Source organism: Trichoderma reesei, assembly GCF_000167675.1.
Source record: "Trichoderma reesei QM6a unplaced genomic scaffold TRIREscaffold_8, whole genome shotgun sequence".
NCBI lineage: Eukaryota > Fungi > Ascomycota > Sordariomycetes > Hypocreales > Hypocreaceae > Trichoderma > Trichoderma reesei.
This window is the reverse complement of record NW_006711155.1, coordinates 775,106-797,957: the sequence shown is the minus strand read 5'-3', so window position 1 is coordinate 797,957 and position 22,852 is coordinate 775,106. Positions and strand designations below refer to the sequence as shown.

At 54.3% G+C, this 22,852-nt stretch overlaps 6 protein-coding genes across 6 annotated transcripts; 2 read left to right on the top strand and 4 right to left on the bottom strand.

The window, feature by feature from the left end:
• Nucleotides 1–204: 204 nt before the first annotated feature.
• TRIREDRAFT_3765 (uncharacterized protein) lies at nucleotides 205–1,223 on the bottom strand (the record flags this gene model as incomplete). The annotated part of the gene is made up of 3 exons (XM_006964756.1): nucleotides 205–446; nucleotides 531–834; nucleotides 993–1,223. 3 exons carry the CDS (start codon nucleotides 1,221–1,223, stop codon nucleotides 205–207), a joined length of 777 nt encoding a protein of 258 aa, XP_006964818.1.
• Nucleotides 1,224–3,683: 2,460 nt separating this feature from the next.
• On the top strand, nucleotides 3,684–6,337 carry TRIREDRAFT_121646 (uncharacterized protein; the record flags this gene model as incomplete). The annotated part of the gene is made up of 2 exons (XM_006965081.1): nucleotides 3,684–3,702; nucleotides 3,930–6,337. 2 exons carry the CDS (start codon nucleotides 3,684–3,686, stop codon nucleotides 6,335–6,337), a joined length of 2,427 nt encoding a protein of 808 aa, XP_006965143.1.
• A 665-nt stretch (nucleotides 6,338–7,002) lies between these two features.
• On the bottom strand, nucleotides 7,003–9,039 carry TRIREDRAFT_77602 (glycosyltransferase family 20; the record flags this gene model as incomplete). Its single annotated transcript, XM_006964917.1, has 2 exons — nucleotides 8,382–9,039; nucleotides 7,003–8,300 (listed from the first exon to the last, which is right to left on the bottom strand). Exons 1-2 carry the CDS (start codon nucleotides 8,692–8,694, stop codon nucleotides 7,003–7,005), a joined length of 1,611 nt encoding a protein of 536 aa, XP_006964979.1. The 5' UTR covers nucleotides 8,695–9,039.
• Nucleotides 9,040–10,822: 1,783 nt separating this feature from the next.
• On the top strand, nucleotides 10,823–13,703 carry TRIREDRAFT_47766 (uncharacterized protein). The gene is made up of 5 exons (XM_006964818.1): nucleotides 10,823–11,250; nucleotides 11,310–11,509; nucleotides 11,578–11,911; nucleotides 11,965–12,155; nucleotides 12,214–13,703. Exons 1-5 carry the CDS (start codon nucleotides 10,888–10,890, stop codon nucleotides 13,580–13,582), a joined length of 2,457 nt encoding a protein of 818 aa, XP_006964880.1. The 5' UTR covers nucleotides 10,823–10,887; the 3' UTR covers nucleotides 13,583–13,703.
• Nucleotides 13,704–16,185: 2,482 nt separating this feature from the next.
• Nucleotides 16,186–16,739, bottom strand: TRIREDRAFT_60847 (uncharacterized protein; the record flags this gene model as incomplete). The annotated part of the gene is made up of 2 exons (XM_006964916.1): nucleotides 16,186–16,464; nucleotides 16,593–16,739. Coding segments are annotated over 2 exons (426 nt in total), but the record flags the coding sequence as incomplete, so codon positions are not given.
• A 3,805-nt stretch (nucleotides 16,740–20,544) lies between these two features.
• TRIREDRAFT_26598 (uncharacterized protein) lies at nucleotides 20,545–22,008 on the bottom strand (the record flags this gene model as incomplete). The annotated part of the gene is made up of 3 exons (XM_006964786.1): nucleotides 20,545–20,790; nucleotides 20,863–21,393; nucleotides 21,469–22,008. Coding segments are annotated over 3 exons (1,317 nt in total), but the record flags the coding sequence as incomplete, so codon positions are not given.
• Between the last annotated feature and the right edge of the window lie 844 nt (nucleotides 22,009–22,852).

The following is a 22,852-nucleotide window of genomic DNA, read 5'->3' as shown; positions in this document are numbered from 1 at the left end:
TAGAACGAGATACCTGACGGAATTATATTATGATGTTGTATATATACTCGGAATAGTGTGTAGTAGATTTACAAATTACACCAATGTCAAAAATGAACAATCGCTTTTCCCTACCGTCGCCGACAGCATTCGTTTATAATCCACATATATGTTCCCACCGCCATCCCCCTCAACATGATACATAATCCACCTTGGCTAGATCGGTTACACCAGAGAGTGCCCTGCTGGTTGCGGTTGATGACTATGGTCATAGTCCGTTGCATCTCGTTGGGGGTTCACCTCTTCGTAATGCGACCACTTGACAAACTTGTAGAAACCAGCAGCCACCACAGCTCCCATGAACGGACCGAGCCAATAGATCCATTCATATCCAGGGAAGTGAGGCGTTGCGACGGCACACCCGAAACTGCGAGCCGGGTTGAGTGAAGCGCCGGTGTAGGAAGTCCCTAAACAAGAAGACATGTCAGCGATATAATCCGGTAGGTGTTGATGTTGTTTTCTGTCTCGGTAAGTTAAGGTGGTTGTCTTACCCGCCAGCATGACAACGAACAGCGCCAACCCGATACCAACGGGGGCAATGAAAGTGTACCTAGAACGCTCGACTGCGAGCATCAAGACGACAAACACAAGAAAGGCCGTGAAGAACATCTCGATGAAGAGGCCCTGCGCAATCGATGTGTCGCTTGAGAGAAGACTATTCGCCGCGGAAATGTTCCCGGGAAACATGGCACTCGCGAGACCGCCGGCACACATGCTGGCGATGAGTTGAGCTGGGACGAGAAAGGCGGCTCGCGCCCAATCGAGTGTCCCTGCCAGACACATGCCAAACGTGAGCTATCAAATTGGCAAGTCAGTCATTTTCAGTCATTTTCAGTCCCATTTTTCTCTGTATAAACAAGCCTAGACTGCAAACCGGCTTTTTTTCTGTGAGAGGGCTTGGGAATGTTTTTTTTGGGGTTTTCTCGAGAGAGAAAGAGAGAAAAAAAACGTACTGCAGGGTTAAACAGCCCGCCGCTTATGCGGTAAAAGGCCCATACATTGACGAGCAACGAGAAGCTGTAGACAAACGCAAGGAAGAAGACGGTCGTATCGTCCATGCCCCCGGGGGACGATGGAGACAGAGTAGCCAGCTTTGTGTATTGCATGCTGCCAGCGTAGCCGAACCACAGGAAGAAGAAGGTCCCGACAAACTCCCCGACTGCTGCAATCAAGTGTTTCTGCATCGGGGTCGGATGGAAGTGCTCGCGGTCACGGCTTTCGCCGCCGTTGGGCGCTGAGTGCTGCCGTTTCGATAGTCCCGGAAAGGCCATTTTCACCCGTTGTATGTGAGTTGTTGTATGATGAGTCTACCGAGAGCGTCACCTGCCTACTTATCCAGTAATATAAAAGCAAGAATTTTTCCTTATATACGTTGGTCGTCACTTCGAGCCAGTTCAGCTACACACATACATACGTCAAGCCAAGTTGGAACGCAAAGGGGGGTCGCGGATAGTATGCTCCGACAACTACCAAGCTGTTTGTGGTGTACGATTCCCAGCAGGGAGGCGAATCAATGGGGGACACAACATTATGACGGAACGTCTTGAAAGGCGCATACGTCTATGATGCCAGGACCCGATATAAAAATGAAAAAGACAACCATTACTTGTTTTTTTCTGACTGCGTAATGGTAGGGGCCACAGGCTCGTAGGCTAATGTAAGGGCAATCATACTAGCATCGCAGGCCCTCTTTTCAGCTGCGGGCCGTCGAAGAGATTTTCAGCCTCGACGTAGTTTGTAGGCACGTGTACAGTACAGTACAAGGTAGGTAGGTAGGTTTGTGATGTCTCCCAGGCCTTGTTGATTGGGCGCTGCAAAGAGAAAGCGAGCGTAAAGTTGACTTGTATGGAAGAGGAGGAAGTATGTACTATGTAAAAAAAGACAGAGAGGCTGGTGTTAGTGGCGAATCTTCTTGGCTTCACCGGCATCTCTGCCGATTGCTTTAAAATAGACTTAATGTCTATGTCATCCAATGAAAACTTCTCTTGTCAGCCTGAATATTGGAGGCTATGTAGCCTATCTTGTACATTTTGTTTGCAAGATCTCTATTATTGGACAATGCATCGAGATTCTACTGTACTTCGCGCAAGGAGTCAGGACGACTTCAATGCTCTACCCAACCCGTCAGCGACGAGATTTATCCCCCATGGCAGCCAGCATTGGTAGAAGCAAGCACTACCTAGGTAATCAGTTTCAATGGCATGCTTGTCGTATATGATTGCAAGACTGTAGGCTCCAGATGGAGAAGGATACGACAATATCTCCGCATAGGTACTACACAGCTGGTATCAACATCTACAAGACTGCCGTCGAACAGAGCATTTGGAGCACTACTCCGTGGGAGACGCCGCCAAAATAAGTGTCAAAAGCACAAAAAGACAAAAAAAGAAGATCTGACGAGAGTGGGACTCGAACCCACGCGGATTGCTCCACCAGGAATTGCTTGTTAAGGTAGCCTTAACCTGACGCCATAACCAACTCGGCCATCTCGCCAATCACATGAGTTAGAAGTCGGCGACCTTAATGTGTCTTGTTAGGGTCACGCAGAGCCTTTATCCTGTTTTAGCGCGTCTTGCATTGCATGCTACCCTGAAGCTTGATAGTTCACGCCCGTGAATCAGGCTGTCAGGCAAGTAACAGCTCGTATCTCCCTATATTGGAAATCTTGCATCAGGGTCGTCCAGTAGTCTGAGTTTTCAGGGTTGGCTTGATGGGACGTTTAGTCTGGCAGCGTGTGTGTAATTGAAGCATCTCTGATCTTGTAATTTCTCTCAAGTCTCCAGGCAGCGATAGGCAGAACACCGCTAGGGAGCGGCTATGAGCGGGAACATCCAATGTTTCCATCAAGAACTTAGTGCCAGGCCAGCCCAACAAATGGAGAGGTACCTCAAACAACCAGTAGAGGTACTTCATTAACTGACAGGCACCGACCGTGAATATGTTCACGCCTGCAATTACTTCCCGAGTACCTGCATCTGTCCCTCGTGCAGCCTCAGCCAGACATTCGTCCAAGCGGAGGCAAAACGTGGCGACCTGTGGCAAGGATCCGAGGCGCAGCCAGCCAATCGCTTCGCCGTGCTGCCCTCCATCCCGTCTGCCAACTGCCAATTGTAGCGGGCTTGCAGCACTGTCACAGGCACCCAAGCACCTCAGCTCTCCTGTAACAGCGCTCGCTCAGCGGTTGCTTGACCGGTCCAGGCTGCAGGTGGTCACTAACTGAAGCTTGTTTGCACGATGACGCACGCAGTCTTGGATTCAGAGACCCTTAATCAAACCTGCTCGAGTCTGGCTGCTCTTCTTCTATTAACCGCCAAAAAGCCACTTGAATCACCGCTTCCTGACGCCTCTGATCTTCTTCCCCTCTTCCTCACGTCAAATCTGCCGCGTCGTGGTGCTGTTCATGCTATCCAAGCCCATCGCCAGGCCTGCTTGATCACAGGTTACTACTAGGCCCTTTTTCGTCCTGACAACCGTTGCTACGACGCTTTGTTTTTTTCCTTATCTTTTTTTCTTTCCCCCACCTATTGCTCGACTGCCCTCCAGCTCTCTCGTCTTCCTCTCCAGCATCAACTTGCGACGTCGCAAAACACTGAAAGGAGCAACGACGACTGCTGGGAGGCAACAAGGCAAAGCCACCTGCCAGAATGTTCGTCCTTAGAAACGGTGAGTGAAGACGTGAATGCGATTGCTGTATGTAGCCTGCGCGAACTCCGCATGTGCGCTTTGCAGCTCTGTTTCCCTACCAACGGCCTGCCATTCATCTACATACCTACTGCTACATACATATTTGCCCATGCCCTGACTCGCCTCCGTCGCTACCTCTCTTCCCGTTTCTTTCACATCTCCAAGATACGCATCGCATCGTGTTCGCTAACATCCGCTCCCATCAGTCGGCAAGCTGATTTTCGGCTCGGCTGCGCAACAGGAATCCCTCATCGAGCTGCCCCAAGGCCAGCTCTACCTTGTCCGACCTCTGTCGCCAAAGGGCTACTCGGAGCTCATCTTCAAGGACTCTGCCATTCGCATTCGGCGGACCAACCAAGACTACCAATACCAGCTCGTCGTGCAGCGCGTCTTCGAGGAAGGAGAAGCTGAGCTGCTCGCCGACGAAGAAGGAGAGGACGCCGAGATTGACGCGCTTGTGGGCGAACGCGACGAAAAGACGTTTCTGCTCGACGAGGCTCTGCGCTTCCGCATTGAGATCCGCGAGGGCGGCGACGAGACGGTCCTCGCCTGGAAAGATTTGAGTGGAGACAGCGGCGACCTGTACGAGTTTGTGTGCGACCGCGTCGTCACGACTGCCGAGGTGAAGCGCTTCCTTCGCACGGCGCAGGAGTGCCAGTACGAGCGAAAGTATCGCAAGCCGCACACAACGGCCTCGGAAGAGGATCTCCGGCAGTTTGAGTTCCCCGAGGAGCAGCCCATCCCTCCCGCCAGCCCCATCCATAGCCCAACCCTTGCCAGGTCGATCGAATCCATCGACGACATGTTTGCCAAGAGGACTGCCACGCTTTCGGGCAAGTCCGAACCTGCTGTAGAGCAGCCGAAAGAGGTCGAGGCGCCTCAGCAGCCGCAGGAAGCAAAGGCTGCCCCTACGCCCCTTGAGATCTATGCTGCAGTCTCTGGCGAGTTGCATCTGTACGACCCGCAAGCTGGCCACTTCTCCCAGGTTGAGGATACTGTCATTGTCACGGTTTCCGAAGTAGGAAAATGGGAGTATTGGCTGCAGATCGATGCCGCTGGGAAATCCATCCTTGGCACTCCCGTTACCCCCGAGTTCAATCCCGTGTTCGACTTTGAGCATCTCTCGTTCATCTTCAACCACTGGTCAGAAGATGGCACGGGAAGGTCTTGGCTCATCCGGTTCAAAGATCAACCCACACTGGAGAAGTTCCAGGAAGCGGTGATGCAGGCCATCTGGGAGAGACTGAATGAGACCAAGTGGAAGAAGATCCAGGAGAAGGAACGTGAATATGTCTTGGATGCTTTCAATGACCTCGCCATGGAAGACGCGCCTCCGGTGGATGAGGAGGAAGAAGAGACCGAAGAGGACTACGAAGACGCAGAGGATGACCGCGGACGATATGAAGACGACGAGGACGAGGACGAAGAGCGACAGGAGACAGCTGATGGGGACGTCAACTCCCAGCTGGCCGTGGGCTACAAATACGACCGCTCCTTTGTCGTTCGCGGTTCCAAGATTGGCGTCTTTACTCACACGCCAGATAACCACCTCAAGTTCTCGACCAACATCTCTAAGGTGACCACCCCCGGCGGCAAGTTGATGAACCCCAAGAAGGTCATGCTCCACAAAGAAGACAGAGACCTCATCATGCAAAACGACGTGGACCCGAACAAGCTTTACCGCATGGACATTGAGTACGGCAAGGTCGTCGATGAGTGGAATGTCCACGATGACATTCCCGTCACAACGTTTGCTCCGGAGAATAAGTTTGCCCAGATGACGGGCGAACAGACATTCCTGGGTATCTCTCACAATGCCCTTTTCCGCGTCGATCCTCGCCAGGCAGGCAACAAGATTGTCGATTCGGAGCTGAAGCAATACGCCTCGAAGAACGACTTCTCCTCCGTCGCCACCACCGAGAAGGGCTACATCGCCGTGGCCAGCAACAAGGGTGACATTCGCCTGTTTGACCGTCTCGGAATCCGCGCCAAGACGCAGCTGCCTGCACTTGGTGATCCCATCATCGGCATGGACGTTTCGGCTGATGGTCGATGGATTTTGGGAACCACCAAGAACTATCTCCTGCTCGTCGATGCTCAACAGCATGATGGAAAGAACGAGGGAAAGCTTGGTTTCGAAAAGCCCTTCGCCGCCGACTCAAAGCCTCGTCCTCGTCGACTGGCCCTCTCGCCCGAGCACGTTGCCCAGTTCTACCACGAGACTGGCCTGCCCGTGTCTTTCACGCCCGCCAAGTTCAACACCGGTGAGGGTGCGGAAGAGACGAGCATCATCACCGCGTCCGGACCGTACATCATTGAGTGGAACCTCAAGCGCATCGTCCGCGGCCAGAAGACGCCGTACAAGATCAAGCGGTACGAGGAGAAGGTCATGGCCGACGACTTCAAGTTCGGCTCCGACAAGAACGTCATTGTGGCTCTGCCCAACGAGGTCAATATGGTTGCCAAGCAGAGCCTCAAGATGCCTACGCGCGAAAGCATCATGGGCGACGTGCGGCTGCTCGGCAGCGGACGCAAGTCCGGGGGGCGTATCAGCACGGGCAAGAGTGGGCAGTATAAGCTGGGACGGGATGACATTGTGGAGTCGCCTTATTAGAGAGGAGGGGCTGTGTAGGTTTTCCTCTTAGATGGAAATCTTGAAAGAGAGCAATCTTTGAAGGAAGTGAGGCGTGACATTGACGGATGGGCTGGGCTGGGCTGGGCTGGACGGGATGAGGGCTAACGATGACGATGATGATGGGATACCATAGGCTTGTTTTTTTTTTTTTTTTTTTTTTGTTGCGATTCAAGGGGATGGAGTTTGCTGGGCTGAACGACGTTTTTGTTACGAAGATTTTATCATTATCTCGCCTAGATAACTGTATGTATGCAGAGAACATTAACTCCGGTGAATTTATACAGTCATGGCCTGCACGTTGTGAACTGAGTAACTGCCATGCAATACTGGCTCAATGGAGCTGTGTAGATCTGATGATGATGATGGTCATGTATGGTGACCAATGCACGAAGAGAGTAACGACAAACGGTCATTAACATATGATTTTTTATAAAACCCTCATATACGTTTTTTTTATTCGCTAACCCAGCGTCCATCGTAAACACACATGATCAAAAGGAAGAAGAAAAAAAAATGCACCCTTGGGCTACCATGAAACCATCCATTTTGAATGAAAAAAGAAACAGCCCGCAAACTTTGTCCAAAGAAAACTATAACAATGACGACCAAACAGCAACCAATCCATCACACCCCTCCCCTTACTCCTACTGAGACGCTCCCGGCGCCTCAGCAGGAGTCTGCTGCTGCTGCTGCTCCTCACCGCCCGTTACCATCTCCGTCGCGTCCTGGGCCACCTGCTTCACCTTTTGGGTGACGTCGCCGACGACGGCGCCGGCAATGTTGCGCAGCGTCTTGGGCTGCGTGTTCTCGGCAGTGAGGCGCGTCATCTCGGCCACGAAGCTGGCTCCCCACCAGGCGCTCGTGTACTTGAAGACGTAGCGCTCGAGCTTGCGGTAGTTGGCCTCGCGCTGCTCGGGGCTCATGGTGACGGCGTCGTGGATGGCGTTGGCCAGCTCCTCCGTGTTCCAGGGGTTGACAATGAGGCTTCCGTTGAGGGACTGGGCGGCGCCGGTGAACTCGCTGAGGATCATGACGCCGTGGCGCTCGCGCTGCGTGGCAATGTACTCGTACGAGACGAGGTTCATGCCGTCGCGCGTGGAGGAGACGAGGCACACGTCTGAGACGGCGTACAGGGCTGTGAGCTCCTCGAAGGAGACGGACTGGTGCAGGAAGTGGATGGGCATGAACTCAATGGTGCCGAACTTGCCGTTGATGCGGCCGACGAGCTCGTTGACGACGGCGCGGAGGTTCTGGTATTCTTCCACGTCTTGTCGGGACGGGACGGCGACTTGGACGAGAACAATCTTGCCGATCCACTCGGGGTGCTCTGTCAAGAACACCTCGAGGGCATGCAGCTTCTGAGGCACACCTTTGATGTAGTCAAGACGGTCGACGCCGACAATCAGCTTGACGCCCTCAAACTTTCGCTTGAGCGTGGCGATGCGCTCCTGGACCTTTGGCCTCTGGAGGCCCTCGACAAACTTTTCGGGATCGATGCCGATGGGGAAGGCTCCGACAGTAACGAAGCGGCCGTTCCAGTCGACGCCGTTGGGAGTGGTGGGAGTATCGAGGATTCGGGAGCAGCTGCTAAGGAAGTGGCGAGCATAGTCGTACGTGTGAAAGCCGATGAGGTCGCAATCGAGGAGACCGGTCAGCAGAGCCTCCCGCACAGGGAGAATCCGGTAGATCTCGCTGCTGGGGAAAGGGGTGTGGAGGAAGAAGCCAATCTTGACATCCTTCTTGGTGTTGCCAATCTCCTCTCGAAGCATCTGCGGCAGCAGCATCAGGTGGTAGTCGTGGACCCAGATAAGATCGCCGTCCTGCACATCCTTGATGACGGTCTTTGCAAAGAGGCGGTTGACTTCCTGGTACGCCGCCCACGCAGATTCGTCAAAGGTGATTTCACCGGGGTGGTAGTGGAAGAGCGGCCATAGGATAGAGTCTGGGACGAGAGAAATCCATAGTCAGCGACGTCACTGGTGACAATACAGTCAAGAGACGAGAGAAAGAGAGAAAAACCCACTGGCAAAGCCGTTGTAGTGTCTGTCTGCGAGTTCATCATCGATGAATACGGGATGGGCGCCGTACTCGTCCTTGAGGCGCTTCTTCATGCCCTCGATTTCGTTTTCGGGCACCTCAAGACCGGGCCAGCCATACCACTGGAAGCTGGTCGTTTTGCTGAGGCCACTGAGACCGGTGACGAGGCCGCCCGACGACATGGAGAAGCTGTAGCTTCCATCGTCGGAGCGCTTAATGGTGATGGGGAGGCGGTTTGAGAGGAGGAGGAGGCGGCCAGAGTTGGCGGCCTCTCCGCTTGATCCAACAGCAGCAGGCATTGTGTGGTTTTTTTGTTTTTGTCGGCCGTGAAGTGATTCCCAGCTGTCAGAATTGTGTGTATCGCAGCTCGTTAAATTCAGCTCTTGATTCAGGCTGAGCAGATGGTTCGTTAGGTGAGGCTACTCGGCGTCTAACAACCAGCTAAAGGAAGCGTGGCAACGGCCGTCCAATCTGATGGCTCGGGATGACGACAAGCTGAGCAGCGCAAAAAAAAGGCTCCGGAGGGGCGCACGGCTTGGCGGCCTGTTGTATGGCAGTCGTTATCGCGAAGAGGCAATCGCAGTCATAGGTTAGATGGACCTCGACAATTGTTTGACACGAGTCGATGTTCGAGGCACGCGGCAGAAACGTGTTGAGCTGAAGAGGAGGTGGAAGAGATGCGGCTTCGCGTTCGGAATACGGAATATGACGGTGCTGCTTTAAAAGCTTACTGGAGCATCGACTCTTATATGATCCGCCTCGCAACTCCCAGCACTAGAAGAGGCAGAGGAGGGGGAGGGGCAGCTGTTGGGGGCCCTGGTTAGCGGCTATTGCCCGGGGCTACGGGCGTCTTAGCGCAGCTCGAGGCCTGAAGGCTCGCTGCATTACAGCTCCCTGACGCAGTCACACAAGGCTCATACCTCGTCATCTCATTTGGAGGTCAATTACTACCTCCTAGTAGTACCTTAGGTCCTAACGTCTGCAACGGTGATGAGGGATATTATTCTCTGCATGTACATACAGTACTTGGCAGTGCCCTGTCCTTGGATAGACCTGACAGCATACATATTAATGTCTCTGCGGGAAGCTGTACCTTATCTGCCCAAGTTCAGCAGCATTGGTATTAGAACAGCCCGACAACAATCGCCATCTGTAAAACTGGCCCAACTGTGCCTTTGTGTTGCCATGTGTACAGTAAGGTCGGAGCAAACAGTCCGATCCCGCGATCAGCGATCAGCGATCTCGAAGCGGGAACAGACACAGAACAGAGCAAACTCTGATGCGATGAAAACATAATCACGGCATGCTTTCGGTCGATGCCCAGATCCTGACGGGTACTTGCTCGGGTGCCGTGTCAGGCCGGCCTTTGTTGACGTCAACGCTATGGGGCTGCCGTGAACAAGGCCCGGAAAATTCCACTGCAGGCTGGGCGGATACAGGCAGTATTACTAGTACCTATCAAGCGTCAGGCAACGGAGGGGGGGCCAGATTGGCAGTTCCTGATTCGAGGCGCTGGCCAATGGGCGATTGCAGCATGGCCATGCATCCATGATACTGGATTGAGTGTTCTGTATTGTTGGCAGCTTGAATCAACCGGGCCGGAGCAGAGTGAGGCATCTACTGTACGAGCACATACTTCATACCTTGGTAGGTAGGAGGTAGTACCTTATCTACAGGAGGTAGTTTTGATATGAATCCTCCATGTGTGTTGGTGCTGCAGGCAGGGCGAGAAAAAACGGAATCGAAAAAGCAATTAAGCTTCTTTCGTCTTCCAAGTTATTCCCTGCCCTTGGCATGGCTTTTCCAAGTATTTTGCCGATGCGTTTTCACATGGCCCGCGAAGAGACGGGTAGTACAGAAAGGCCCACATGATGGGCTTGAGAGTCCATCTTCCGTCAAACAATTTGCGCCAAATGTTACAAGCGGCTTCTATTGCCCAGGGAAAGCCACCAGGACCTTATCTAGAGTTTCCAGTAGTCCGTAGTGAGGCAAACAATGAGAATTGAAATCTCAGGTAATGCATACGATACCTACCTAGGCACCTGAATTGCCCCGTGCCTGATTGATTGTGAGTGGCTTGATCTTGTCCAGAGGACATTTTGGTGCACCTTTGGCCAATGGCTCGAGAGGAAAAGATGCTGGCAGAACCAACGGAAAATGGCTTACAGTGACCCCACGACAGCTTCCAATTGCAATCCTGGTGGTGACTAGGTTGGTAAACTTACCTAGGTAGGTATCGAAAGGAAATCTTCAGGGCTGAAGCTGTTCGGCACGCACCCTGACAATCATAAGGTACCGGACTCCGTATCTCGATGACCCACTTTTCTTCCTGCTGCAAACGCGAACAGTTCAACTTTTTTGTTATCGATAAGAACCTCAACCCGTATCTCAAAGGGCCGTATTTTTCATTCAATGTCCATCGCGGCGGCGATAGCCTCATCAACCTCACCAGCCCACCAGCCCTGTCGCCTTGGGGGGAGCCGCGCATCGCCATGGACTCGTCGCAGGACTTCAATTCCCTCCAGGAGGGCATCCAGAAGGCCCTCATCTCCACCATCAAGTCCGCCAATCGCATCGCGTCCCACGACCTGGCCTTCCAGCGAACCGTCAACCCAGACGTTGCCGAGCAGCTCGACGACCAGACGTCGCGCATTCTCGACCTCTCGACGCGACTGCTGAGCTCGGCGGCCAAGGCATGTGGCGTCAAGGCGCCCAAGCTGGAAGATCCCGAAGATGTCGACATGAACTGGCGCAAAGTGGTGGATGTCGTGGACTCTGTGCTGGAGAAGGCGGACCGGGCCCTAGACGAGTATACGGGGCTGATCAAGCAAAGAGACAACGGAGACTCGGATTCTGTAAGATTTTTTTCCAGCAGAGCGCTCTTGAGGAAAGCTTCTAATCTCGTCACCTGTAGAATTCAAAGACAAAACAAGCCAAATCAACGAGCAAAGTCATTCGCAATGCCAACGTCAAGAAGCCGCAGCTGGACTTTGAAATCCCGCCGAACAACTTCCCCGATGGACCTTGGAAGCCCCTGTTGACGGAGAAGCCGCACGCCAAGGTGCCTCTCGAAGACAGTCTGGTCACATTTGTTGGAGACAATGGAACCACTCAGTAAGTCTGCGAGATTACGATTCGCCGTGCTCCCAGTACCCTCACTAACAGCTCGTTCTTCTCTCCAGATACAAGCATCCGTATGAGCCAGAGATCTTGTCAATGCAGTACCCCGATCGAGTCTTCCAGGTCCTTGACCCCATACCCCCCCAACCAGTCGAGACGACATCAGCCACGTGGGTTGATACATACGAGGGTGTTCTCGAGATGCTCCAGGAGCTGAAACAAGCAAAGGAAATCGCAGTCGATCTGGAGCACCACGATTTCAGGACTTACATCGGCCTTGTGTCCTTGCTGCAGATCAGCACTCGGGAGAAGGATTGGATCGTTGACACATTGAAGCCCTGGCGTCACAAGCTCCAGGTGCTCAACGAAGTATTCGCCGACCCTACCATCGTCAAGGTGAGCATTCCACCAGCCGGACGCCCCTGTCCTCCTACTTACACTTCTCATAGGTCTTCCATGGCGCGTACATGGACATGGTTTGGCTCCAGCGAGACCTTGGACTCTACGTCAATGGTCTCTTCGACACATTCTTCGCAAGCGATGCCCTGCATTACTCTAGCAGAAGCTTGGCTTTCCTTCTCTCCAAATTTGTAAACTTCGACGCCGACAAGCGATATCAGTTGGCCGATTGGAGGATACGGTATGATGCAACAATTCCCGAACTATGTTAACCGTGTGCCTTTGCTAATGCCGTCCAGACCTATCCCTGAAGAGATGCTGTTCTACGCCCGCTCAGATACCCACTTCCTCCTCTACATCTATGACAAGATCCGAAACGATCTGGTACAAGTCTCGGACCGCAGCAACCCCGATAAGGACCTCATTGGCCGTGTGCTTGAGAAATCGCGAGAGCTTTCCCTTTCACGTCATGAGCATCCCGAATTCAACGAAGAGACGGGCGAAGGGTCTAGAGGCTGGTACAACTTTGTCCTGAAGAACTCGCACTTGGGCTACAAGAGTGAGCAGTTTGCTGTTTTCAGAGCGCTCTGGAAGTGGCGAGACGTTACTGCGCGCACGGAAGATGAGAACCCTAACTTTGTGCTGGGCACAAACAACCTGGTCGATATTGCGCGCGCCAACCCCCCCGATGCCAAAGCTCTGCACAGCCTGCTGCCACTCACTGCTGCTCTGGCCCGATCTCGGGTCAATGAGATCTGGAGCCAGATTCAGGAGCTAAAGGCACAAGGCGGCCCGACGCTGCTGCAGTTCTTTACATCTCGTGATCCAGCAACATTACGGCATAATGCTGCAGCTCCCCGAGCAACAAGAGCACAAAATGCAGCCTTGAAGATGGAAGAAGCAGCCATTGCGGCCAAACTGCCGCGCTCGCAGCTGTTTGGGGATGTCGCTGTCAGCTCGCGATGGGATGGAACGAAGGAAGCGGAGATTGCGGAAGAAGAAGACTACTTCCCCTTCCCTTGGCAAAGGTTTGTCGAAGATATCACAGACTATGTGCCTGTCGCCGAGCCTGTGCCAGCGGAAGAAACCGTGAAGGAACCAGTTCCCCCTCCGGAGGTTGAGAAAGATGAAGAATTTACCCTGCGAAGAGGACAGAAGAGAAAGTCCGAGGCCATTGAAAACGACGAGCCTTCACCCAGTGAGGATGAGTCGGCTTCCGACAACGACGAAGAAATGGAGGATGATAACAGAGACAGCAACGCCGTCATTGAGATCGAAGCTGAAGAACCACCTCCCAAGGCGGCTAGGAAGGCGAAGAAGCTGGAAAAGAAGAGGAAGCGAGAAGAAGCCAAGAAGGCTCAGGAGCAGCAGCACTTGGAGCTTCGTACCAAACGGCAAGAGGAAAAGCTTGCTCGCAAAGCGCAGCGAAAGACTCAGACGCAGCAGCAGGCCGACACGGGAGATCGCGCCAAGTACCAGGCTGTTCCTTTCGACTACAGCAAAGCAGCATCCGTCCTTCACGCCAAGAGAGAGGATACCAAGGCGGCGGCTCCCGAAGACAAGAAGAAGGTGTTTGACCCATATGCGAAGACGGGCGATGACGAGATTAAGCCGGCAAGACGGATGCCGCCAATCAGGGGTGAGAGGAGTGCTACGTTCAAGAAGTGATTGGGAGAGGGTGGTGGTCGGTTACGAGCATAGATTGGCCTTCGGTTGGGCATACAGGGAGAAAACGGCGTTGTACATAATTGAATCTGGGAGCCTTTCAAGAGCTTCCCATCTGGACAAACCGATTGTATGAGGCATTGTGTGATATAAGTGAACCTTTATGTGAAATATATCTGTAGTTGGTATGCATCTTGTAGGATCTTCAACGTTGCTTGTCTCGCTCGAATGTATGTGGCTGGATTCCTGTATTGTACAACCACTTTGAGTCTACATGTCGGCTTTTCCGATCAAGCCTTTGGGTGGAAGAAAGGTGGCCTGACGTTGTCTCGTTTGATAACCACGCCATCCAAGTCTCTTTACGCCTCCCTCACCCAAATAGGTGGCCGCTACAATAGCTGAGTCTCTGTCAAGTCTGCAGCCTCTACGATGTCTACAATGTCTACGATATCTACAATATCTGCAGTTGTTACATATATCTGCGCTCAACTTACCTACTATTTGGACAGTAATCCTGCACTACTCCCAGTAGGCAGATAGATGGTGGCTTCGGCAACGTCAAGCCACGGCTTGAACTCAATCGCACCAAGCTATAGTAGCAACAGGCCGACACGTTTCTTGCCGCAACGCCGCCAATTTCCAACCCTCTCATTCGAAACCAAATAACCCTACCCATACATACGTATCGTATTTTGAATAGGCAAAATAGCAGATATCCTTGCTTATAGCCCCCCAGCTTGCACGGCTGATGTAACGTCGTTGCATCTTCATCAGGCGAGGTCATGTGACCCGTGAGGGGGAAACTGTGAGGGGAAGAGCATCGCGACTGCCATGTCTTCTTCTTCGCTCTTCGCTTTTCGCTTCTCCCTTGTTTTCCTCCTGCTGTGTGCATTTCTCACGCATCTTGCCACTTCCAATCTGCAGAACCAGGCGTCTTGAATGACTGCGATATGCGAGAAGCGGCCACGATGGCGAGAACATCTGGATGACGTCGATCAGGGATGAGCGCGGGAGGTGCTGCACGGATTCCAGTGGTGCGGGACTGTTTGTGAGTATCCCAGGGGCGGAGAGTGACACTCCCGGTCTGTTGGCTGACCTGGAGGAACTTCCAAGTATTCCCGTGTTCAGAGGTGGTTCCGGACTCAGTCGACAATATCGTGCGAGCACTTGATCGCCAGCGGGATTGCGCTCCAGTACACGAGTGTGTAATTCTGCCAGTCAACCTGGGCCCAAAACGGCAACATCACAATCTCGTATGATAGACGGAGCCTATGCTGAGACGATACTCCGATGTCAAGGGGATCTCTCGACTCCTTGTATGGTCCACGCCGGATTCGAGCCGCCCCAAGCCGAGGAGATTACCAAAGCCACCAGGAGTCTGGGGTCATGGATTCGATTTTACCAGGAAGGAAGCTTCACATCAGCCGGCTGAAGCGCATCGAGCCAGGTCTTCTGAGCTGGCAAGCAAAAGCCAGGAATCCAAGTCGCAGACGCATGTCTGGTTCGTGGAGAGAAGCCGAGCCTGGGATTTTTCGATGAGTTACCCGTCGTGCCTGTTCAGACGACGAGCGCACACCATTCCAAACCGATGACGGACATGGCTGCACGAGTCTGAAGAATCCTGCATTCTCTGGTTGTATCCGACATGTGTGGGCAGACGCCGACTAACAGAGGCATCCTCCTATATATGATCCCAAGCTCAAACGCCTGATCCACTATGGGGCACGAGACTCGCGCTCTCTCCTATCTCGTTTAGATCCACCAGTTCACCAAAGGGCCATCAATCTCGATGGAAGCAAATCACGTCAGCTTCCAGTGAGGCACAAGAGAAACCCCTCCCCCGCCAGAAGCACTTTGACACCGTGTGGAGCAATGCTTTCTTCAATCTGTGGACACCATGGTCGATATATCACGCACAACATGGACCTCACCAAGTTGTTCAAAACGGAGGGAAAAAAAGAAAAAAAAAAAAAAAAAACGTTGCCATGAGCTGCTTGCTTGTGTGATTACTTCACGGTCATTGCGCACGGCAATAGCTCTCTGCTTACGGAGCTTGAACTGCTCAGCCTCCTGTGGCAATGGAGCGATTGATGACCGGGTGAAAACAGTGACTAGGACAGTCAACAGTCAAGCATTGGCAACCAAGTGCTGCGCATGCTCAGGCTGGAACGGCAGTGGATGATGCTCATTCTCGGCGTCAATAAGCCATCGCGGAGTGAACATGTCAAAACCCTTCGAATTGAAGGGGCGGGGTGAATTGAGGCTTTTTTTTATTTTACAGTCAACTCCACGAGGGAGCAGGATGGGCGTTACCCAAGATCTATTGAGACAGAGGACACCATTTTCATCGATGACCACCTTCCCCAACCTCTAACACCGTCTATGATGCACTTCCTTGTTTTTTCTGTGCACGTTGGCACTCCAATTGCATTTGATAAACCATCAAACTCCAAGTGGCGGGCGGTCCAACGTCGTCCCCTTATATTAGTTGCTCCATCCACCGGCCGGAGCTTTTCCCATCTCTCGAGAGGCAATTTAGGTCTGCAGGGCAATTGGTCAGACTCGACTGAGCTCGGCGTTGTGGGCGAGAGGTCGAAAACACTTACGAACTTGGCCATCAGGGCAATCATGAGGTCGAACAGAGCGATAGCCTCGACGAAAGCGAAACCCAGAATGGCGTAGGAGAAGAGCTGGCCACGGAGGGCAGGGTTGCGGGCAACACCGTTGATGAGGGCGGCGAAAACGACACCGATACCAACACCAGCACCGGTCAGACCGATGGCGGAAGAACCCATACCCAAGTTCTTGGAGACCTCAACCATGGCCTGGGCGATCTCGGAAGAGTAGGCGCGGCGCTGAGCCTGGAAGGCGTTGCGGCCAGCAGCCTGGATGGTCTGGCGCTTCATGGCCTGCATGGGGCTGCCTTTACGACGAATTCATGTCAGCAATTGAGCTTCGTCGATTGAGCTTTGCTGGAATTCCCTCTGGATGATCGAAAACACCGCGGTCCGACCTCCATTTGCTGAGGGAAAAAGTTTTTCTTCGACTCACCGGTGGTGATGGTGCGCTTGGCAGCGGCAACGGGGGCACGCATGGCAGGGCGGGCAGCCTTGGTGGCCATCTGGGAAGCCAGACGGGAAGCAAAGACGCGGGAGGCCATTGTGATGGTTTGAGGAGGGATTGGAAGGTTGGACTGGAAGGGTTGGATGGAGTGAGGCAAAGGTCAAGTCTGGAGGAAGAAGGAGAGAGAGAGAAAGAGAACTGGAGCTGGATGGAGGAATGGCAAGAAAAGAGGACCCACCTGGGGGGGGACTGGCCTAGGGGCATTGAGGGAGGTCAGCCGGGGCCATGTTGGACAAACGAGTGAAATTCCCACCGCCGGAGCCAGTGGATGACTGAGGCCGAAGGACCGGTTTGTGCTGGAAAAGCTGTGGTGCAAATCTGTGTCCGGCAGACGAAGCATTACGCCAATGGCTCCTCCGTCCAATCGGGGGAAGCCGGGTGCGGATTCGCAGCAGACTCGAGCCGCCCCGAGGAGAGAGAGCTCCTCAAGTTTGGCACTTGCTGCGAGTTTTACGGCCTCAGGCTTCCAATCGAAAGCTGTTTGAACAGTCCTCGGCCTACTGTGCTCGTCCGTGAGAGCGCCAAAACCTTGGAGGTGCCGGCATTCATTCCAGTCAAGAGCAGAGCGGCTGGCCTGTGGCCATTGACGTTTGGCCAGGCAAGCCATTGGCTTCCATCGAAGTCGATTTACTGGCCGCACGGCAACAGACCTTGGTGCGAACCTTAATCGGACCAAACAGATGGCTATTACCACCACCACCAGGCAAATGCCCTACGACGATAAAAAGCCCGCCATCTTTTAAGAGATGAGTGTTACCAGCGAGGCTATCCGAGGCTGATGATGAAGTCACACTGCTGCTGCCCCGACCTATGCTGCCATGACTTCACTTGTCTGGGTGGGCTAGCAGGCCAGGAAAATTTTTCTGCTTTTTTGTTGTCTGAGGCATGAAGAAAAAATGGCGCCTAGGCACGGTCTCTAGGACTCCTATAATATCAGGATCGACTTATCGGACAGCAGAATTTTTACCGCGTTCAGATAGCATGAAGTTGTACGACTGGATGAGGCTGGCTGGCTCAAGCCCCCACGCCCCACTTGGCGTCATGGCGAGGGGTGCGAACACGACGATATCAGCACGTTGCTGCTGCGAGTCTACTGTCCTGTCCACGGTACGGCTGCTACGCTCACAGAAGAAAGAAGCATAGATTTGGGTGTCTGACACGTGGGTGGGCCTGCAAGGGTTTGCCCGGCTTTGATTGCGCTGCGTGTCTGGCCGAGCGTGAGGATAGATGCTGGGAGGGGTGTGAAGAAGACGCGGGAGAGAGGTGCAGAGTACACGGATGCAAAGTATCGCAGGGAAGACCACGGGGCTGCCAGCAGTCACCTCGGACAGCCATCTATACCTCGGGGCAGAGTACACGACATGTGGTTCTGGAACCAGCTGATGCCATTGAGATAAGGATGGAGACGAGGGAGTCACAGCTCATGCCTGAGTGCTCGACGCTCGAGCTGTCGTCAGACCCCCTGGTGACTCTTCCATTGCAAAGCAAGAAGCAGAGTTTGCGCGGCGGTATAAAAGGGAAGCCGTATGCCTGCCGCTTGTCTTTGTCCCTACTCTTTTGAACGATCTGGTGTAATGTCCAGCCCTGGCCCAGGTGCCTACATACACCACGATGGATGCGTGCCGGATCTTGTCACAGCGATGGCAGTCGGCAGGGTGACCTTGTTCTGTTGCTCGGGTCTCACAGCAAACACCACCTACTACGAGCCTCGATAGGTATTACCGAATACCTCGTACGTGCGACGTCTAATACCGAGCTCCGTCCGCCCTTCCGTCCGTCCTACCACCTGCTGTCAACCTACAATACCTGCCGTGGCATTCGGCCAAGCGTTCGGTACAGGCCCCGATGCACGATGATGAGACGATGGTACTCGACGGCGATCACAGCAATAGCAGCAGCTCGACCAGCATCAGCCATCCGAATGCGGCCTGCCATGGAACGTTGACTGCCGAGCCCTGCCGCTGCTACCTTGCAGCATGACGTGCCCTGCACGATAGCTGAGGTTTCACTCAATCTGCGCTGTCATTCCCAGCGCCGCGGTGTGCCCAATGGGAGCAGGGCGCCCAACACCCTCTTCGCAGCGCTGTTGCCGCCGCTATTCGCGCCTCTGTGCCGCAGCTACGACGCAATGGCAGGGGTTGGAAAGGTCTGGCGGTGACCAGCACAGGCACCGAGGACGCCCGGCTGCTCGGCCCAAAACCAACGGACGTCAAGCCGATGGCGGCTGCGAAAATTTTTCCAGACGAGCCGGAGCAGAGCCTCGCTACTCAGCTTGCAGAGACGGCCAATCAGGGTCCCACCCCCCTGGTAGTCGCATCACCAGGGCCACGAAGCCCTTTGGGCATCGCGATGCTCCTCAACAGAACTGTCGCAAATTGACGCAGTACGAGGCGATGCATTGCAGGCTTCCATTACAGCCACTGATGGTACCAGGACGTACGAATGTCGTCGGGTATAAGCACCACATCTCACGCAGACGAAATCGTGCTCATTGCTGGGACTTTTCTGCTCTGGTTTGCTGCTTTTGCCCATTGACTTTGGCCACTTGACGAGTCAGGTAGCTGTTGATGTGAATGCTTTGCCTCATTCGGAATGGGTTACCACTGCCGCTTCTTGTTGGCTGCGGGGAAGTCGTTTGCCAGAAACAGCAGTGACGCGCTTTGATTGAGCGTTGTTTCAATATTGGTAAGGTGTGCTGAGGATGGCCTTGGAACGCTTCACTCAAAGCTTTTACACGTATCTGTATCGACCCAGCTGTGTCGGACGTGAGGTTGCCTTATCAGGCTCATGGTAACCAGCCGGATGGATCTGTCAATCTGCCGTCCAGCCTCGCCTTTTCCCAAGGCTACCCCCCCTTGTCCTCAGGCATGCATCCCTCACGCATTTTCTTTCTTCTTTGCTCCGAAAACTGTGCATGGATAATGCGAGTGCAAGGGGGGCGTGTCGTTATGGGGCCTGGCCTCCCGACACTGGACGAGAATTATCCGGATCGAAGATTGCTTGCTGCTACTACATACTATGGAGGAATGATGATGTAGACGATGTTGTAGTACTCGTAGTGAGCTTGCTTGGCCCTTGTAACTGCCTGGTGATAGTATATCGCGCATCATTCCAAGTGTGTAGAACGAAGACTCCGTACCCTGTGCATATTGCCAGTATGGACCGCGAGATACATATGACCGAGTCAAAAGCAAATGAGACTTTTTCTCTTCTCTTGAGGGCATCGAGACACCCCACAAGATAGGTATGATGCCTTTCTCACATGGTGTCTAACTTGAGCTGGCTACCTACATCTGGAAGCTGATGAAGAACCTTGAAGGCTTCCGTCTCCGGAGTGACTTATGTTGGTAGGTGCCGTATTTGATAAGCTGCATCTTTGCTTTTGCGAATATCTATAATATCAGCAAAGCTCTGCGATCGTCTGCAAGGTCAGCAAATCTTTGCAATATCTGCCGAGCACGACATTAAAGGGCTGCACAAACAATTCAAGGTGTTCGGCAGGGTTTCTTCAGCAGACGACTTCTAGAGCCCTTCTCCGTATACTGTCCCGGACAATATCACACCGAGCAGAGAGCACAAGTATCAAGCAAAAAGCAGCAACAGCAACTCACATCAGCAAAGGAATCAAAAGGAGAGATATGTAAACCAAAAACCAAACGATAAAAGAAACCAAAAAAAGGGGGTATCATTGTAATTCCCATTACGCCAAAAAGCCCAACCACACACATACACACACACACTTCTGATGTTTTCTTCTGTTTCTATCCTCTCGCCAATTCCTCGTCCCGAGACTCGGCGCTCTCGCTGGCCGCCTTCTCCGCCTTCTTCATCGCATACCCCTCCACGAAGCCGCTCGGGTCGCACGTCCTGTCCAGCACGAGCCGATGCGCCGCCACGTACCGCCGCACCGCCTCCTTGTCGATCCGGACGCGCGGGACCTGCTTGACGGCGGCCGGCTTCGGCTTCGGCCTCTCCTCGTCTTCTTCCGCCTCGGCTGATGCTCGTTTGATGTTCTGTTTCGCCGCATCTTCCTCGCCGGTCGCTGCTGGTTTCTTCTTCTTGTCTTCTTCGGATGCTTGCATCTGCATCTGCATCTGCATCTGCTGCTGTTGTTGCTGCTGGTGCTGCTCGTCTAGGAGCTCCGGCTTTCCGGGCCCGACACCAGCATCCTCCGCGACGCCCATGTCTCTCAGCACCCCCAGGCAGTCCTCTGGCGAAATCCACGTCGCCTGACTGCAGTCCTCGACATCCACAAGCGTCTCCTGGCCGCTCTCCGCGTCCGCCGGCGCAACGTCAAGGCTGAGCAGCCACCGGGCAATTTCCCCGGCCCAGAAGCGCTGATACCCCTTCTTACCCAGATCAGATATCGGCTTCTCTGGGCCCCCCATGATGCCCTCTCGTCGGGAGATTTCGTAGGACGCGCCCATCAAAAGGGCGCCGAGCCCCTTGCGCTGCCACGGGGGAAATATCAGGATGCACGCCAAGTTGTTGTTATCCCACGACATCTTCTCCTTGGAGAAGAAGCCTGTGATCTGCGGCGTCACGGGAGGAGGAGCAACGCCTGCTGATGTCGCCACGGCTGGCGGCGGCGTGTAAACCAGCAAGAAATAGTTGAATCCCGTCACGTCAAAAAAGACTGACTTGTTGTCCAGAAAGAGCTTCGCAAAGAGCGACAGGTTCTGGCAGAAGAGCTGAGACGCGAGGCGGCTCGGTTAGCCTCGGGGGATGCCAGAAGATGATCAGAACATGCATGACTGGGGACTCACCACGTCCTTCTCTCCGTCCACTTCCCACAGGCTCCATTCGCCTTCGTCCTGTACGACTTCCTCGACGTATCGTATATTCCCTTCGCCCCGACGCTTCTTCTGGCCCGGACCGCGACTGCCATCCTGCGGAACGTAGACGGTCCGCCTGCCCTTGGGATGAACATAGATCTTGTTCCCTGGAATATGAGCCCGCTGCTGGCACAGCTTGACATGACCCCACCAAGCCACAAGCTCTTTGGCATACTTGAAGCAGCTGGGGCAGACATATAGCCTCTCCAGCATCGGCAGGCCATCCTTGTCCTTCTTGGACGGCCCCCTACCTGCGGCATCGAGAAGTCCGTCTTTGCTGCCCCCCTTTGCGTGGCTTGATGTAGCTCCCAGCACCTCTTTGCCGTAGTAGCTCGGATACCAGGTGCGGAAACATAGATTGCCCAAGACAACCTTGTCAATGTTTCGATCTGTCCTCGGAGGCGGTCGATCGGATACTGGCAGGGTCGGCGGTTTGGGCGGTAGTACAGGCGTGATTACCATTGGAGTCGGGGCTATCTTGTCGAGCCGCGGAGGTGGCGCCGAGGGTCCATGAGGCCTCACCAGTGACGACTGTCGGCCTTGCTGGTTCGCCTGAGGGACGTGATACGTGATTTCTGGCGCAACCAAATCCGAGGGCCGCCTGCGTTCCTTGGCCGAGACGCCGCTGCCCATCTCGGCCACGGGGGCTGTTCGCTTCTGTGGGATCTGTGCAGCGGGAGAAGCAGCAGCAGCTGCTGCAACTCTGGAGCTGGGCGAGAGGGGCGAGGGTATGGCGCTGCGGGGAGCAGCTGTCGCGAGGCCTTGCAGAGGCGGGAGGGCCTGGAGAGGCGGCGCAGAAGGGTTCTGAGGCTGGGCCAGGGCGTTGGTACTGGCGCCTGGCGGACGGGGGCCATTGCGCGCGCCTCGCTTCTGCGGATCGGCCACGAGGATCGGAGGCAAGGGAACGGCGGTGACGGCGGGTGCGGTGGCAGCGACGGCCATCTTGTGCGTCGTTGCGACTGGAGGCGCAGCGGTAGGAGGAGGAGGCGGCGGCGGCGGCACAAGCGCAGCGGCGGGCACCGGAGGAGGCAGCACAGGAGTCTGACGCGTCGCACGGCGCGTGGAGGCTTGCGGATCGGGCTGGGCGTCGGCCGGGGGCTCGGGATCGTCTGGACGCTTGCGCTTGTGCGGCATCGCTCGATGCTCGGGGCGGATGCGGCAGTCAGGCGTGCGGAAAGGAGCCTCTCGGGAGCGTCGAGCTGCTGTCGAGCATGGGCTGTGATGTCACGGGACGGCGGGATGCGGACGCGGAGGCGACGAAGCCATCTAGGAGCACGAGGCGGGGGGTCTCGAGGTGAGCGGTAGAGCAGCAGTT

Bases quoted from the DNA above. Each gene is read 5' to 3' on its own strand.
- TRIREDRAFT_47766 (XM_006964818.1), top strand. From the start codon at position 10,888: ATGGACTCGTCGCAGGACTTCAATTCCCTCCAGGAGGGCATCCAGAAG. The intron at 11,251-11,309 runs GTAAGATTTTTT...CGTCACCTGTAG, and splicing joins ACAACGGAGACTCGGATTCT to AATTCAAAGACAAAACAAGC. The intron at 11,510-11,577 runs GTAAGTCTGCGA...TCTTCTCTCCAG, and splicing joins GGAGACAATGGAACCACTCA to ATACAAGCATCCGTATGAGC.